Source organism: Melopsittacus undulatus, chromosome 7 (genome assembly GCF_012275295.1).
Source record: "Melopsittacus undulatus isolate bMelUnd1 chromosome 7, bMelUnd1.mat.Z, whole genome shotgun sequence".
Classification (NCBI taxonomy): Eukaryota; Metazoa; Chordata; class Aves; order Psittaciformes; family Psittaculidae; genus Melopsittacus; species Melopsittacus undulatus.
In genome coordinates, this window is record NC_047533.1 from 1,300,437 (window position 1) to 1,318,009 (window position 17,573).

A 17,573-nucleotide genomic window follows, 5' to 3' on the forward strand; every position below is an offset into this window, starting at 1 on the left:
AATTAACAAGCAGGATACCCTGACCCTGAATGTGATGCAAACCAAGAGGGATAAATAGCTTAAGAAAGGGTTTTAGAGGAATTCATGGAATACAATCCATCCAGGACCCTTTTATGCAGCTGCTGCTTCCCAAGCCCAGGAACATTCCCTAAATCCTTCACTCCTACACATGGAATCACATCGTCTCCCTGAGCCTTTCCACCAAACCTCCCCATCACCCCTAGCAAGGGGGCAGGACACCCAAGTTCTCCCCCATCCTGGTGTGCTCAGCATTGCCCAGCCCCATGGAGGAGCCCCAGTGCTGTGCCTGTGCTTAGGATAAGATACCCTAGTGAGCCAGTTTTGAATTAGCATGTGTCATATTGATTTTGTATCATTTTAATATCCCAATGAACATGCCATGTGGTACCAAGTTATATACTATACCAAGATGTATGCATCTTACCGAAACCAAAGCCTACTGCACGTTCAGTGCCAGGGCTGGGAGGTACTTGGGGAATCCAATATCCTAATGCAGTTTAGGGCCAGAAAACAAATCAACATGCTAACAGAACCATCGGGTTGCAAAGGATGATAAACACCATGAAAGAGAACAAGGAATGGGAGCAGGGAGAAAGATTTCCCATAGAAAGCTAATGCAGCCCCCTCTTTGCCTTGATTTACTCCTAGTATCTCTGTGCTGCCCTCCAAGGCCTTAATTTCTACTTGGGATTACTCTCCCCATCTACAAACCTCAATGTAATCAATGAGAGCAAGGCAGCTGCTTCTTCAACTCCAGCCTTGGGTTTAACCATGCCTGTTGATGGCAGAAACCAAGTAACATAGTCACCAAACTAGGCAAAACTTGGCTTTAGACCACCAAGACCATGGGGTAGGAGCCAGCACTCATCAAGGGGTCATCTCCCTATGGGACAAGGTGTAAATCTGGGTGTTCCAGCAGCAAACCTTTGCTGGTTGTGCCACAAAGGTGTTGAATTTTGTCTTTTATGGGGTTTAGGATGTTTCTGTGGCACGGTGAAGGCAAAGGCAGCGATGCACACATTTAAACAGTTATATGCTGTATTGTTTAATAGAAGTTACAATAGGATAAATGTACAGTCAAAATCAACATGCTAATTTCTAACGCAATTTAACCTGTAAACCATGCAGTCCGTGTTTTCATCAGTCCATCTCTTTTCTTTCTTCTTTTATTCAGTAGCTCTGCTAGTGAGTTTTAAGGAAAAAAAACAAAGTTCCCTTTAAAGTTAAACCTAATTTACTAAACTTTCCCCTTATTGTGCAACGACTTGTGCAAAAAAAGCTGTTTTCACCACATTAGTTTACAAAATCACGTCCTTTTCCCCCCAGAAAGAAAATGAATGAGAAAAGGCAACACAAGCAGCCAGTGGAGTGGGAGGGATGGGGATGGGGATGTTGTCGTGTCAAACTGAAACCAGAGGGATACGCTGAGGCAGAATGCAACTGGGTGCAAACTGGGTTGAAGGAGCCCAACCCTGAGCTGCCTGTTGGGGTTTTGGGGTGATGCTCCCCAACTGGAGGAGCCGCAGGGGGGATGGATGCTTGCTCTGGTTAAAGCTCCCTCAGGAACAGAGGGGCTTGAGACCAGAGCAAGAGCTTAGGACTGAAGTTAACCAACCATTACCCAGGTCAGCGCTGAGCTCCCCCTTCTCCATCCGCTGTTTTCAGGGTGAATCCCACCCAGAGCTCTGTATTTGGGTTGCTCCCCTCCAACACACTCAGTTGACAGCAGAGATGGGCCCATCTTGAAGTCATTTGCAATGAGATTTGTGAGCCATGTTCCCATCGAGCTTCCCATCAGCATGATCAACACGACTTGTGCTGGTGGGGAAACACATGGGGTCTGTGGGCACCATGGAGCCATAGGAAACAGGGCACAGAGACCCCAACAGCCCCACAGCATCCAGCTGGGGCAGGGGTTTGATGCTTCAAACCACTTGATGGGCCAAAGAAGCACCAAACCCAACCCAGAATGAAAGGGAAAAGCCAAACGGAGGTGTGGTGGAGAGGTAGGAAGCAACCAAGGGCAAAGATTTCTCTGCCTGGGGTTTGAACACTGGTTTGAAGGGATGCTGGAGGGACACCCACCACAAACCTCCCTCACCTGCCCCTTCCCATCATCCCTACTTTGGGACTGGGTAATTCATTTTACCCTAAAACCAGCTTCAATGCAGGAGGTGCCAACAGCAGCTGATGCCATCGGAGTGGCCATGGCTCCATCTCTGCCTCCCAGCATCCTCCAACCAGTTTGGGGCCAGCAAACACCAACGTCTTCTGCCCAAACATCCCTTTCTCATAGCAGCACAAAAGCAGCCAATTTTGAAGGAAAGAAAAACCAAACCAGCCCCTTGAATAAAGCATCAGCCAGTTTCTCCCTCCCGATCCCCATCAGAGCCTGGAGCTGCAGTTGGACATAGAACAAAGTGCAAAATTGCCAAGAGCATCTGACTTGAACTCCAGCCCTAGGAATAAAAATGACATGAAATGAATAAAATAAAGCCCAGACAATATCTCCTCCTCTCTCTCTTATACATTGGTACTTAACAGAGGCCATTCCCCTAGTGGACAGGTCTGGTTTGGGCTGCACGTTAGCACTTTAGAGACCTTCTATAACACTATTCCCCACCCCTGAAGACTTATAAAGAAGATAAGATGTGCAGATACTCCTCAGGAAGCCAAAACTGGCCTTTTTGTGTTATTTCCTTCTTTTTTCCCCATTGGTGCTGAGTTATGTTTGCTGGGTCGGGGAAAAGGTGGGGGAGAAACTGATCTTTTCTACAGCCACTGCACACAAAAGCCCTACAGAAGGTTCAAAGTACATCCAGGAGGTGTTAATAGCAGCATTATTGGGTTTGGGGGCTGGAAATCTTCAATCATAGCAGCGGGTTCTGCCTCTGTTTCTTACCCCCCTTGTAAATTTATAGCAACAACCTTCCCCTCCTAAGCAATACCATCCGTATCGGAGGATACCAATCATTAGTAAGAGATTTAGAGGGGATTTGAAACGTCTTCCAGGGCTTTTGAAGCAATCTGTTTAAAAGATTAATTGTATTTTGAAGGGATGGGACTGCATCTCTCAGAACAAAAAGTTAATTAGGACCAGAGCACCAAAATGCCATTTTTCATCCCAGGCTGTGACTTGCGGTTAGGCGCTTGACCTCCCGAAATCAGAAACTCACTGCATCTCTCCCTTGGCCGAGCTTGACTTTCCCAGCAGCAAGTCCTGAGCGCCAGAAGCCAGTTTGTAGGATCCCAATCCCGGCCTCTCCAAGCAGAGCTGACAGGAAATCCATCCCCGTCAGGCACGGCAATGCTGGGTCGCTCCTCTTTCAACTGGAGCTTGGTGGAGATGGGACACGGAGCGCAGATGTGGGATGGGGAAGGCTGGGTGATGTCTGCACCATCAGATAAAAGGTCTTGGCCCAAGACTTGGCTGCTTTGGGGTTTTTATGCTTTGGGGTTTTGTGCACTACCTAATACCATTACCTATTGCATTACCTTGTGCAATGCAATTTAGGGGTCAACCTTTGGGGGGAAAGAATGGAGTTTCAAGGCAGTGGCAGCACAAAGCCCCTTTGCCCTGTTTCAGGGACCAGAGGTGATGCTTGTCCTCCTCACTTCATCCCACACCTAATACAGAGGAGAGAAAAACCATCCAGGCTGCAAAGCCCCTGCCTCCACTGTCAGCAAAGGCAGCAGCTGACAAAAGTGATTAAAACCTGTGTTTGACAGTCTATCCTCCCACTAATAACACCTGGGAATGCCAGAGTGCCTTATCTGTCATGCTGATGCTCAGTGATGCCAGCATCCATAGCAGCTTAATTCTGAAGGATATTAAAGTGCTTGTTACTGTTTAATGGCCCTTAACTGAAGTGCCCTGTGAGTTGAAGCTTCCACTGGTACTGTCACCATTGGGTAGCTGGGATTTTGGTTTGGTCTCCATCCTCTGGGTAGGAGCTCAGGGCTGGTGCTTGAACCAGCCGATTCCATCTGCTTTTGCACCTCCTTCACACTCTTGTCCCCATGTCTCTCCCATGGTGGCACTGTGGGATGGGGAGGGAGAACAGAAGTGTCCCATGGTCCTGCAGCTTGTGGGACAAGCCTTGGTTGTAGGGCTGAGAGCTCTCCTATTACTGCCATGACCATAAGAACCTGTCTGCTTCCTTCCCCCAGCAATTTGGCAAGGAAGAGCTTCCTCTTCCATTGGAGTCTAAAAAGCCAGGCAATATTTCCTTCTTGGTTGTGTGGGATTTGGGATGCCAAGCTTGAGCTGGGATGCTCTGGGACTCATAGGTCAAGCCCACAGTCTGGTTCATGCTCTGATCCAGCACTTTGGAGTACAGGAAAGAGGTTGCCAGCAGAGAATGGACTGGGTTCATTCCACTTGTCCCCCTGAAAGCCTTTGCTGGGTCATATGTAGATGTGTCTATGAAGATGATTCCATTTCTGGCCACACTAACACCAACTTTCAGCTGCTTCTTTTTTCCTCCATCCTTCTTACACGTACTTGAAAGAGGTGTTAAGAAGAAAGTAAAGTCTGATCACCTCCTAAAAACAAGGAACCGTAAGGCCAGGTTTGGTTCTTCCCTCTTACTAATGAAAATAATCCCTTGTTCCTCATGGCTGGAGACTGCTGGGACAGGACAACAGCTCTGGAAGGTCATTGCTGACAACATTCCCATTTACTTCCAGGGTTAAGTAACATGTACCCTTATCAAAAAGAAAACAACAAAAAGGTATTGCTGAGGAACAAGGAGGGAAGATAAAGCACCATCCCCTTTGTGCATCCAGAACTGGAGTGTTGGACTTGCTCCCCATATAAGAAACACACAGCAAAAGGTGCATGTGGTCAGCAAGGGACTGAATGCACCAAGAAGCGCTGCTGCCCTCTCCAAATGCCATATAGGGATGTTTGGACAAGTTCTGCTCCTCCATAGCTTCAGGACTATGTGCTGAGGGAGGGGAAGGAGAAGGAACCTTGTTCCACAGGTCAGCAAAGCAAAACCAGAAGGGTTTGAGGGCTGAGCACCCACTGCCTTCAAACAAGGGCAGGAAACAGGCACAGCTCACACCTCACTGAAGCAGCACTTGCAGGGCTGTGACATCCACCAGGATGATTTAGTTCCCTTTAACATCATTTGGGAGGTGGGAAAAGCGGCTCAGGATAAGCTTTCACCTGCAGTAATTAGAGTCAAAAGGGTAATGAGAAGATAAGGGCTAAAGTCCCCTCTCTCTGTAACCTGAACCCTGGGATTAAAGTCCTGTTGGTAATGATACCATCCTCCTCAAAGGCTGTCTTGATTTGAGTGGAGGACGTTTGGGCACCTTCAGAACAGAGAGGGATTTTGTCCATAGGCACTTCTGAGCTGGGGAGAAGTGAGTGATGCTGCTCCATGGGGTATCTCCTACTGCATCTCTGCTTTGGGGACCTCCAAGAGGTTCCTGCTTGGTGTCCTGGCTACTGGTGAGTTTCCAGGACTGCTCCTTGCATGGCCACAAACCAGAGTGCTTGTGGGAAGCAGAGGGACTTCACCCCATTGCACTGTGTCAGGAGGAGAGGGAAGAAAGGACAGCAGCATGAAAAAGAGGTGCAAAGAGAGGAAAAAATCCCTGAATGGAGTGCCCTGGACATGGGGAGAGCCCCATTGGCCTTTGCACTGTCCCTGCTGAGCATCACTCCTTTCCTGCAACCCAAATGTGCTGGATGCGAGCAGCACCAGACCAGTGCTGCAGGACACCCTGCCAGATTACCTTCTGGATCTCCCTTTCCAAATCTAACGAAGGAGGCAGATCTCAAAGCCTTTCTGCATTCAATGCAGGTCCAAAAGACACTGGCAAGTCCTAGAGGTGGAGCTCAGGGGGTGGCTACACTGATTACATAGAGGGATGCAGCTCCAGCATAAGGTAGAAACCAGACCTTGGAGGACAAAAAGAGAGGAGAAAAGTTGGGAAATCAGTTTGCCTCTTTCCCTAAACCCAATACACAAGCTGGCAAGACACACTAATGGGTGACCCTCTTTCTAAACGTGCTCCTTTTACCGGAGCCCATGAGGAGAACCTGAAACCACAGCTCCTCCCTATATTTCTTGTTTTCGTTTGTTCTGCGACTGAATAAGTTAACAAAAGGAAGTCAGAATGGTTCTTTCAATTTGGCTTCTATAAAAAAGAACAAAAGGAAAACAGTCTGGGTGCGAACTTGTCTCTCAGGCTTCAGGATGTGCCATCACTTTATAAACCCCTGAAAATAGGAGTTTATAACAGGAGACTCCTGACACCACCTCCACGAGCAGTGCTGCCTGTCTGCCCCGGGATTGTTTAACAAGGACCATTTTGTAGGGTGGGTTTCATGGATACTATACAGGTGAATAAAAAAATACATATATTCTCTTTGAACAAGAATCCCAAGTCCAGGCATGTGGAAGGCTGCGGTGCAGGGACCGGCGTGGGCAGGAGGTCCCCAGGTCACTCATGAGTGATGGCTGTTGATGAGGCTGCGGAGCTGCTTGGCCACGGTGTCGATCAGCTTCTGCTTGTCCCTCTCGTTCTTCCGAAACTGGGCAAAAACGTTGTTTTTTCTGCTTGTGTCCTTCATCCTGTGCAGAGCACAAACAGGTTATGGCACAGGAAGAGCTGCTCAACATCGCACCCAAGCCCCATGATGGAATCCCATGTGCAGTGCCGACAGAGCACTGATAGACAGAGGAGGTGACTGCATCTACAGGCTCTACCCCAACTTTTCTCATGTATTCGGATAAACGCAGGCATACCAAGCCATGTGCAGGCTTTGTATTTATGCTTTAAACCCCATAAAACCCTATCAAAGTCACCATTGGGTCTAACTCTAATGCTAAAATTCATGAAACCCTAAAGCCTCTTGTCCTCCCCTTCCAAACAATCTTTCACAGAATCATGGAATCAACCAGGCTGGAAAAGACCTTTGAGGTCAAGTCCAACCATTAACCCAGCACTGCCAAGGCCAGCACTAACCCATGTCCCTAAGGGCTGCATCTACAGGTCCCTTAAACACCTGCAGGGCTGGTGCCTGCAGCCCTGCCCTGGGCAGCCTGTTCCAATGCCTGAGCACCCTCTGGGGCAGGAATTGTTCCTCAGCTCCATCTAAACCTGCCCTGGTGCAGCTTGAGGCCAGTTCCTCTTGTCCCATCCCTTGTTCCTTGGGAGCAGAGCCCAGCCCCTCCTGGCTCCATCCTCCTGCAGGCACTTGGAGGGAGCCATCAGGTCCCCCCTGAGCCTTCTCCATCTGAACCCCCCAGGTCCCTCAGCCGTTCCCCATCTCTCTTGTGCTCCAGGCCCTACACCAGCTCCATTGCCCTTCTGTGGCCCTGCTCCAGCCCCTCAAGGTCTCTCCTGTATCTCTGGTTGCTAGATCCCAATGTCACCTTCTGAAGTGGTACAAGATAACACTAAAATATTATGGGAAATTAAAAAAATAGCATTGGATCCACAGCATTAAGGCTTCTTATTTGACATGATGCATTGCATGCGGCCAGGAGATGCAGCTTTTGGGGCAGCTGTAAAGGTTTGGAGTAGTGAACTGGTAATATTATGCAGTGTTACAGAATATGATTTATTTTAAAGGAAGGGGTCCAGCACAGGTTTCCTCAATTTAAAAATCCTGAGATTTGTATTTTTTAGATTACATTTCATAGAATCATAGAACCCCAGCCTGGTTTGGGTTGGAAGAGACCTTAAAGCTCCTCCAGCTCCAACCCCTGCCATGGGCAGGGACCCCTTCCACTGGAGCAGCTGCTCCAAGCCCCTGTGTCCAACCTGGCCTTGAGCACTGCCAGGGATGGGGCATTTAATACATGAATCAGTGCCCTGCTCTCCACAAGGCCTCCAAAAACCCAGAGAGAAGAAGAGCAGGTGGTAGGATGGGACCTGAAATGAAGCTGGTGCAGCTCCATCTCCCTCTGCCATGCAAAGCTGGGGTTCACGCATGCTTGTGTTCACAGATGCATATCTGGGGGGGGGCAGGTCTCAGTGCACACTCCAAGCATGAGCTTTATGCAGACAGGGCATATGCTGGGAAGGGAAATCACCCCACAATGGTCAATCCTTCAATAGCTGAAGGTATCAGGCTTCTAATATCCAACCTGCTGGTTCCCAGCCAGCACTGCTCTTGTATAATACCCTAATTTGTAAATGACTTTCTTGGTAAATCAGACCTGGCAGAAGCTGATGGCTTTGGACAAGTCATGTCAGCCTAAGTTTTCAGCTTTGGGGATCTAAATGAAGCATTAAAGTGACTGGGACACGGCGCTGATAGCGATGGGAAGTTGGCACTTCATCAAACCAGGGTTTTTTCAGTTAACGGAGCAAAAGCAAACCTCTTGAAATGTATTTAACCAACTTAAACAAAAAAACAAATTAAGGTTTTTCATGCTTCAATCTTCATAAAAAAAGGGCCAAAGGGAATCTGAAATGTTCCCAAAAACATCCAGCTTGGAACTGGAAACAAGGATAACAACTTTATCCGAAAGGCTAATTTGCTGAAGTTGTAAGTGCCCAAAGACACAGGATTACAACCAAGCTGCCTTCCCAACAGTAACAAGATAGCTTGGAGCACTTTTATTCACCAAAGTAAGCATTATTTTCTTAATTTCTCTACTTTTTAAAGCAAAACAGGTTTCCAGCTGCTCCTCTGCAAGAACCAGGGAGTGATGCTCCAATGGAAAGCAGCATCTTTGAGTCTCATAGGATACAGGGGATCCAGTATCCTCAATTCTGGACATAACCATCCTCCTGTGGGACACCTTGTGCTGTACAGCTCCAATGGGTCTCAAATAACTTTACCAGGAGAGCTGGGAGCTCTGTTTCTACTTCACAGGCTACATGGGGACATCGGAGGTGCTGTGAGTAAACTTGTACCTTCAGAGACCTCCATCCAGCTCTGTACCCATTGCTCTCCATCCCTGCCTGCTGCAGTTACCCCCAGGTAATGCATGGGGAATTCACAGCAGAGCATCCTCTGCCATAAGAGCCCTTTCTCTTATCCTGGCCATCCTTGGAGCCATCTCTGAGCCCATGGGATCTGTCCAGATCCATGACATGTTTTTGAAGTAACATGTGTTGTATGTAAGAAAACCTTTTTTGGATTATTAGAAAGGAGTTGCATGGATAAAACTGCTGGATCAGGATGAAAAAGCATTTTGTTTGGAGCACTGATCTCATAACAAACTCGCATAGGTGGGTCTGTTAAAGTGGGGATGAGTGTCTGGGAGGGACAGGAGCTGCTGGTATCTCAGACAATGCATTAAGGTAGAGGCACTAAGCTATTAAGTATTAGCAATGGATTGTGTTGCCTACAGGACACACAGTCCTGCAGAACCTGGGTTGTGCTATGCCAGGGACCTGGCAGCATTGGGAGCTGCTGCATCCCTGTGGAAAGCTGAGACTGCAGATCTGCTTGAGGAGACCACACCAGTTCTGCTCCTGCCATCACAGCCCTGCAGATGACACTGAGCCAATGCAATGTGGGTGGTGTTAAAGGTTTTCAGAAACACCAGCCTATTTCTTTTCCAGCATTTAGCTACAGGAACCACCTGGTCCCTAACCAAGTGGTGCATCCAGACACCAAGACTATCAGGTTTGTAAGAGGATGGCAATGCTTTCGAGCAGCTCTTTGGAGAATTGAGACTTTAATTCCTTTAAGTGTGTCCCTGAAATGCCCTGGAACAACCAAGCCTGGGTTTGTAGCATGGTCTGTATGCGTTAGAGCAAGGATTAAGAGGAAGGGAAAAAGAGAGCTCAGTGCTGTTCCCACCCCTGTCAACGAACACCACCTTCAATAAAGCCAAGCTTTGTTTAAATTAATCTATAAGGGAAAAAAAGCAATGGAGTAAAAGCTCCTCTTTTAGCTCTAATTAGTGCATTTGAGACGATAAAGTTACCGGTGAGAACTGTTTCAAAGACAGCTTGCATTTAGATCATTTAGTGCTCCATTTAAATCAAACAATAAAGCCACTGCAAGGTGAGGGTAAAAGCCCAAGCAAGCAGCATACTTACACTCGTGATATCCTATGGGAGATGTGTGATTAGGAAAAGAGATAATGATGAAAACAGGTTACAGACTGAACCAGTGGATCAGCATTTCACATCGCCTTGTGGGCAAAGCTTGGCTGCTATGGAGAGGGATGGGAGGGCTCAGGAGTGGATGTGCCTGAAGCTATGGCTGGGTCAGTGCACAGTGTCTGGGGTGCTGGAGCTGGTGGATGATGCACAGAAGACTCCCCAAAGGGCCTGAAGCCCAAGCAGGGAGAGGGCAGAGCATGCAGGTGATGATGCTGTGCCGGTGATGCCACACCATGAGGATGCAGGAGATGCAAGGGCTAACCTGGTGGGTAACTCTGGGAAGCAAATGGGATACCTTCAAATGAGATCCCTTCCGGGGAGAAGGCTGGCAAGCCAGGCTGGGGTTTGTGGCTTTATAACACCAATGCATGGGTGCTGCATGCTGGAATAATACCTGGGAAAAATGGCCAGGAGCATGGAGCTGCCCTCCTGCTGCTCTAGTGGCATCCCAGAAACTGCCACAGATCCCAGCTCACTGCCTGTTTCCCATTCCCTGACTTTTCTAACACCTTCATGTTCTCTGTTTTTCGATAGCTCCTTATGTTACCATTTTATTGATAGCTCCGAGTATATCTCAAGCTTTTGCATTATGGATGTTGAGTTGTGAATATGTTGTGAATAACACAGGATATTACACAACACATAAATACATATATAAAAACAACGGTATGATGTACAAATCCGCTTTACACACAGCAACTACTGAAGTTCAGTTCCTGTGTACCACAGTGATAATATCTAGGTGTCATAAGTTGCTGTGAAATGACTTATTCTCCTCTGCAAGAGAGGAGGTGGCTCAGTTATGTGCATCATAACTACTACAGATGCACCTCCAAAGCCTGGAAGCATTCTGAGGGCAGCTGGTGCTCCCAATGAGAGCCTGGAAGCCTACCAAAGAATGGTTTATCTGGGGCACCTCTTACCAGGTGACTGATGGAACCTCTCTCCCACCTGCTTGAGGGGTTATAAGTGAAGTAAATCATAAAGTCATGGAATAGTTTGGGATGGAAGGGACCTTAAAGCTCCTCCAGCTCCAACCCCTGCCACAGGCAGGGACCCCTTCCACTGGAGCAGCTGCTCCAAGCCCCTGTGTCCAACCTGGCCTTGAGCACTGCCAGGGATGGGGCAGCCACAGCTTCTCTGGGCACCCTGTGCCAGCGCCTCAGCACCCTCACAGGGAACAGCTTCTGCCTAAGAGCTCAGCTCAGTCTCCCCTCCTGTATACCCAGAGGTGAAATCTTTGCTCTCTGCAGTACCATGATGGAATGCACTGCTAATATCCACACTCACTCAAAGCAAGATGGGGCTAAGATTATCCCAGTTATCCAGACCCGCACTCACTTTTCCAGCAGGACAAGGGCTGTTGTTGGGTTCACACGAAGATACTTGCATGTGGGTTGCCCGTAGTCAGCCAAATACGTCGACCAGTCCCACTGGATGAACAGATCTAAGAGCTGGAGCAGAAAGAACACACAGATGGACGAGTTATAAAGCTGGTCAAAGAGCGGATGGTTGATCTGAAAACTGACCCTGGACAGGATGAATTAACCACAACAAATGGGTTTTAGTCTTTATTAATTCATTTAATAGTATTCTGCTAATATCTATCAACACATTCATGTTTAATCATTAATTTCTATTTAATGTTAATTTATGTATGGCTGTATTAATTTAGCTATAGTGCACTCCTGCTACTTTACCTCTATTTTTGGGGTGAACTATCAGTACAGAGTATAGGAGGACCAACATACCCCAAGGAGATGGGTGGCAAAGACATCCTGGTGCTCTCAGCTACAGCAGGATGGCAATTTTGGGGTTAAAGTCACTGCACATTTCTTCTGGCCCCAAATGGCCTCCAGCACCATTTGAACCATGCCACAAGGATTTCACATCAGCCTTGGTCCACTTTAACAGCTTTCAAGTGCTTTGTAAGCACCTCTAACAATGATGAGAGCTCCCTAGGGAGGTTTGGGACCCATTCAGGAGCTCAGCGGTTTATTGGGTGAACACAGCTACCAGAGACCAGGAATCCTGGGTGGTTTCCAGACGTTTGTAAGAGAAACCACCAGCCCCTGGCAGTAGGGGAAGGATTAATTCAGCCTCCATCACAGCCCTTGCTCCACATCTAAGGTCTTTCACTTCCACAAAGGACACTCTGAGTGCCCCATCACTCTAAGCTGATCCAGCTGAGGGATGAACAAGCTACAACCCACATTTCCTATACACCCTCCTCCACCCCACCTTTTGCATCTTTGTTTCCCTTAAGACCCAAACAGGAGCTCTCATGATGTAGTTGAAGATGTCCCTGCTTACTGCAGGGAGTTGCACTAAATGAGGTTTGAAGGTCCCTTCCAGCTGATTCTATGTCTTTCCCACATGAGGACCTCCTTACCCCTAAGAGGACTTGCCTCTCCATCACCCCTGAGAGCACAATTGAAGATGCATGGGATGCAGCCTTCCTCTCCATCATCTAAAACAGGTTAATTAAGAGCGGCTGCATTCCCCCCCTGCTCCAACCTTCTGCCTTGGAGAGCTGCTGTGACCACTCTATTGCAGGACAGGCTGCCAAGCATGTGGACATCTTCATCGCTCCCAGCACCCACCACTGAAGCCTGGAGAAGGACCATCCCGCAGCCAAGCGGGGCCCATAGAGGGCTCATTGTACCCGCGTCTCCATGGTTTTCCTGGAAGCTCCAGCACTGTTTAACAACACATCCTGCCCCGCCAAGAAGGGGATTTAGCTCCTCCAAGACCTCAAGGTACAAAACAAAAGTGTGCAACAAGATTCTTTTTGACTATGTAGGTCAGGGCAAAGAAAAGAAGCTGTCAGGAACAATCCCATGGGCTGGCAGGGGGGACGGATTAGCCGGGACCTAAGAGGGCTTTTCCAGCCTGCTTTGTGTGGCGGGTCCATTGTGTTAACTACAAACCCGAGCTGAACATCATTGGCAGGAGGTTTTTCCAATGGGCACCTTCAAGAGACAACCTTAAATATGATTTCACAGGCTCTTTTCAGACAGCACAGCGGGGCCCAAACTCTTCTATTGGGCTTTGCCGGCTGCTGGGGCAAGTTGCATGGTTGAACAGGCTAAAGCAGATCCCCCCCAACGCACCAAAGTCCTTTTGCTGGTGGCCCTGGAGGGATGAACGTGCCTCTAGCAACCCATAAACAAAGCAGCACGAGTTACTGCACAGAAAGTGCATGGCCAGGCCATGGAGGGGCCAGGTAGCCATTCATAGGGAGTAGAAATAAAGCCCCAGGAATAAGAGACAAAAGAAGAACCAAATGAAAAGGGGAAGATTAGAAGTGGGTTAGGAGGAGATGGAATTAAAAGCATTGGGAGGTGGCATCAAGGAGGGTGAGGGGGACAGCACTGGCTTGGGGAAGGCTCAGCAGATGGATAAGGAAAGGGCCTAGAGAAACATCCCATGAATGTCATTCAGAGAGAGCATGGCTAATGCAGCATGGGGAGATGTTTAGGAAGAATGAACTTGGATGCACAGCTCAGCCCTTGCTCTCCAGCTTGGGAGCCTGAGCCAATGCTTGCCATTCCCACCAGGGCAAGGTGAAAAGTGAATGGTCCTTAGGCCAACAGCCATCCCCATCCCACAGCTTTCCTACAGCTGAGCTCCAATTCAGTTCAGCTTAGCCAGGTTGAAGCAAAGCAGCTCTTCTGCACATGGGAATGTACAAGGCCAGGCTGCACAGGGCTCAGAGCAGCTGCTCCAGTGGAAGGGGTCCCTGCCCGTGGCAGGGGTTGGAGCTGGAGGAGCTTTAAGGTCCATTCCAATACAAACCAGTCTGGGATTCTATGATTTTACTCTCATCCATCAAACTCCAGCTGCATTCCCGGCTGCAAGAGTGCAATAACCACATCTGAGAGAAACCCCAGTGATATGGGGGTGTTGGGCAAGAGCCAGATGAACAGGAGCAGCTTGTGCCCAGGCAGCCAGGAAGCCCCCAGCATCCTGGTCTGTACCAGCACCAGTGTGGCAGAAGGGCCAGGGCAGGGATTGTGCCCCTGTGCTGGGCACTGGTGAGGCTGCACCTTGAATCCTGTGTTCAGTTCTGGGTTCTTCACTGCAAGAGAGACCTTGAGGGGCTGGAGTGGGACCAGAGCAGGGCACTGGAGCTGGTGCAGGGCCTGGAGCACAAGAGAGATGGGGAATGGCTGAGGGAGCTGGGGGGTTCAGATGGAGAAGAGAAGGCTCAGGGGGGACCTGATGGCTCCCTCCAAGTGCCTGAGAGGAGGATGGAGCCAGGAGGGGCTGGGCTCTGCTCCCAAGGAACAAGGGATGGGACAAGAGGAACCGGCCTCAAGCTGCACCAGGGCAGGTTTAGATGGAGCTGAGGAACAATTCCTGCCCCACAGGGTGCTCAGGCATTGGAACAGGCTGCCCAGGGCAGGGCTGCAGGCACCGGCCCTGGAGGTGCTCACACAGCATGGAGGTGAGGCCTCAGTGCCATGGGTTAGTGCTGGCCTTGGCAGGGCTGGATCAACAGCTGGGCTCAATGACCTCAAAGGTCTTTTAAAACCTAAATGATCCTGCAATTCTAAATAAGCCCCATCCTAAATGTGCTCCCAACCTGGGCTGGACCTTCCCCAGGCACTGGGAGACGCAGACTCCCCCCGGCCAGCTCATGACAGTGATGGATAGCCTGTGTACTTTACAACTGCTTGCTCACATCCATCTTGCTGGCGAGGCAGGTCTGAGGATAGCCGGGGCCAGCACCTTTGCCCCTGGCTGCCGTGTGGCACAGGGCATCGCCGGCGCTCCCAGGGCTCTGCCGCAGGCCATGTACCATAGGAGAAGAGGTCTTGCAAGGAGGAAGCCTGATGGCTCAGAGCAAGCTGTCTCGAAGCGATTTATCTGTCACATAAATGTGGTTTTATTGGTTTTACTGTTTAAACTTTTCACCTCTGCTGCTAAATGTGAATGACTGAGAGGGGGGGGAATAGAGAGAGGAAAAACCCGCCTGTGCCGTGGCGCTGGGCTGCAGTGGGTCTGCCAGGGGAGTTTCCAAATAAAATATGCAAATACCATTAATTCCTCAAACTGGAGTCTCCTTTTCAAGGCTATAAATCAAACTCGACAGCATATACACTGGGGGGAGAGGAAAAGAAGAGGGAGAGGAAAAAAAGAGGAGGTTTTAGTGTGATGATGGGAAAGTGGAATAAGCTCGGAAAGCTGCAGACGTGCTGTGTGTGCTGCGCAGGGCTGCGAACCTGCAGCTTCCCAGGGTATGGGCAGCATCTTGCTGCAGGAGCGGGGAGAGGCTCTCTGGAGTTCTTAGAAACCAACAGTGATTTACATCAGAACTCATTCATTAATCATAGGATCCCAGCCTGGTTTGGGATGGAAGGGAGCTTAAAGCTCCTCCAGCTCCAACCCCTGCCATGGGCAGGGACCCCTTCCACTGGAGCAGCTGCTCCAAGCCCCTGTGTCCAACCTGGCCTTGAGCACTGCCAGGGATGGGGCAGCCACAGCTTCTCTGGGCACCCTGTGCCAGCGCCTCAGCACCCTCCCAGGGAACAGCTTCTGCCTAAGAGCTCAGCTCAGTCTCCCCTCTCTTGGGCAGGTTCAAGCCATTCCCCTTGGCCTGGCCCTACAGGCCCTTGTCCCAAGCCCCTCTCCAGGTTTCTTGTATCCCCTTTAGGCACTGGAAGCTGCTCTAATGTCTCCTGGAGCCTTTCCTTCTCCAGGCTGAAACCCCTGCACTCTTGGCCTGTCTCCAGAGCAGAGGTTCACATATGTATTAATAAAAATGAAAAAGTGGAGAAGGGTTTGAATATGCTACAGGAAGATACCAAAACCCCCAAGTTTTTATACATATATATGAACTTTAACTCAAGAAAGAATTAAACTGGGAACCAGTTCCCAGTCCTGTTTCAGGCTCCTCTTGGCAGGGGCTGAAAAACACCTTTTCCCCATTCTCCCCAGTTCTATCTCGAAAACCTCCTCGCCCCCTTCTAACATCATCATCTCCAACTCCTCAAATCTCATGTTTTCACACCCCTCACATCAAGTATAGGGAAATGATGGTGCAACCTCATTACACGCTGGTGGAAAAGGCAACAGGGACATCGCAATGACTTCCCAAGCTTTTCCTTCAGACGCAAAGCGAACCAGGACACTATGTTTTGTCTGACATGAGACAACAGCACTGGATCTGGACAAAGTTCTTTCAGCCAAGCCAGAAATAATGTAATGTGAACCCAAAGTGCTTCTAAACACAGTTAGCGAGCTCTGCCAGCACCCTGGAACAAGATCAAGGAAAGCACCAGTATTTCCATGCTTGTACCAGCATCGCAGCAGGCTCTGCACAAACCCAGGAGCTGACCTATGGTGCCTACAGATGGCAGGAAAGGGAGACTCATGTTTCATAGGATGAAAATAAACCCAAGCAAAACCCCCTTGTTCTATCTCATACGATGCTGCAGGGATAACTCTAGATGTGGGATCCTTCCAGCCCCAAGGACCTCTCCTCCACTCCTCAAGCCTGAGACACGAAGGGCAAATGCTATTGCAGAAGAGGTGAAAATTCCTGATATCCCTGACTTCATGCAATACCTGCCTCTCCTATTTTTACCTTTTCCCTCTTCTGAACTGATGCAGCACCACTCTGACCATCCATAAACAGGGAATTGCATCCAAACACTTTCGACATGCAAGAAACCACCACTAGAGATGCACCAAATGCTCTGGACTCATGGACAGTTCTACTGGAATAGTGTGATCATCCACTGTTAGCAGAGGGAAGAGCTTCCTGAGATAGAACCTCCATCACACGTGACATGATGTTGCATCCACTGAAGCAGGAAGCAAAACTCATCCACATTAAAACCAAAGTTCAACTGTTCACAACTGGAGCTGCTCCAAGACATGAAGGCAGCCTACAGTGCAACTATAGATGGTAGAGGAGAAACAACCCCATCATGAAGACCCTCACTCTCCTTCAAGGCCTAGTCTCTTCCTGGAGAAGAGGAGGGAGATGGGAGACCCCCATCACAGGATTCCAATACTTAAAGAGTAGCTACATGGAGGATGGAGGCTTTCTCTTTGCAAGGAGCCACATGGGGAAGAGAAGGAGGAATGTCTCCAAGTTGCCACAGCAGAGGTTTCATCTCAAGAAAGGAATTTCTTACAGTGAGTACAATCACCCACTGGAACAACTTCCTTGGGGATGTGGTGGAGTCTCCAGTGCTGGAGGTTTGCAAGACACAATGGAACAGGGTGGTAGATCATCTCCTCTAGGCTTTCCTTACCACAACAGATTGAACCAAATGACCTTTCAATCCCTTCTAACCTGGGCTGTTCTATGGTTCCATTATTCTATCCCAGAACCAAACATCCCTTCCCCTTTTACCCACCATGATATTTACTCACAATGACAAGAGAGAGCATCAAAATGGTTTGAAAAGGACTTTCCTCTGCCAACACTGTCATAGCATCACCAGATC

The 17,573-nt window shown here is 49.0% G+C and overlaps 1 protein-coding gene across 2 annotated transcripts in view; it reads right to left on the bottom strand.

Moving 5' to 3' along the window:
• Positions 1-1,045: 1,045 nt before the first annotated feature.
• Positions 1,046-17,573, bottom strand: part of EXOC6B (exocyst complex component 6B) — a 291,776-nt gene continuing 275,248 nt past the window's right edge. For both annotated transcript variants that reach the window (XM_034064717.1, XM_034064716.1), the window contains exons 21-22: positions 11,452-11,564; positions 1,046-6,611 (exon numbers count right to left, since the gene is read on the bottom strand). In XM_034064717.1, coding sequence (XP_033920608.1) covers positions 6,485-6,611; positions 11,452-11,564 — 240 coding nt within the window. In that variant the 3' untranslated portion in view covers positions 1,046-6,484. The remainder of the gene's footprint in view (positions 6,612-11,451; positions 11,565-17,573) is intronic.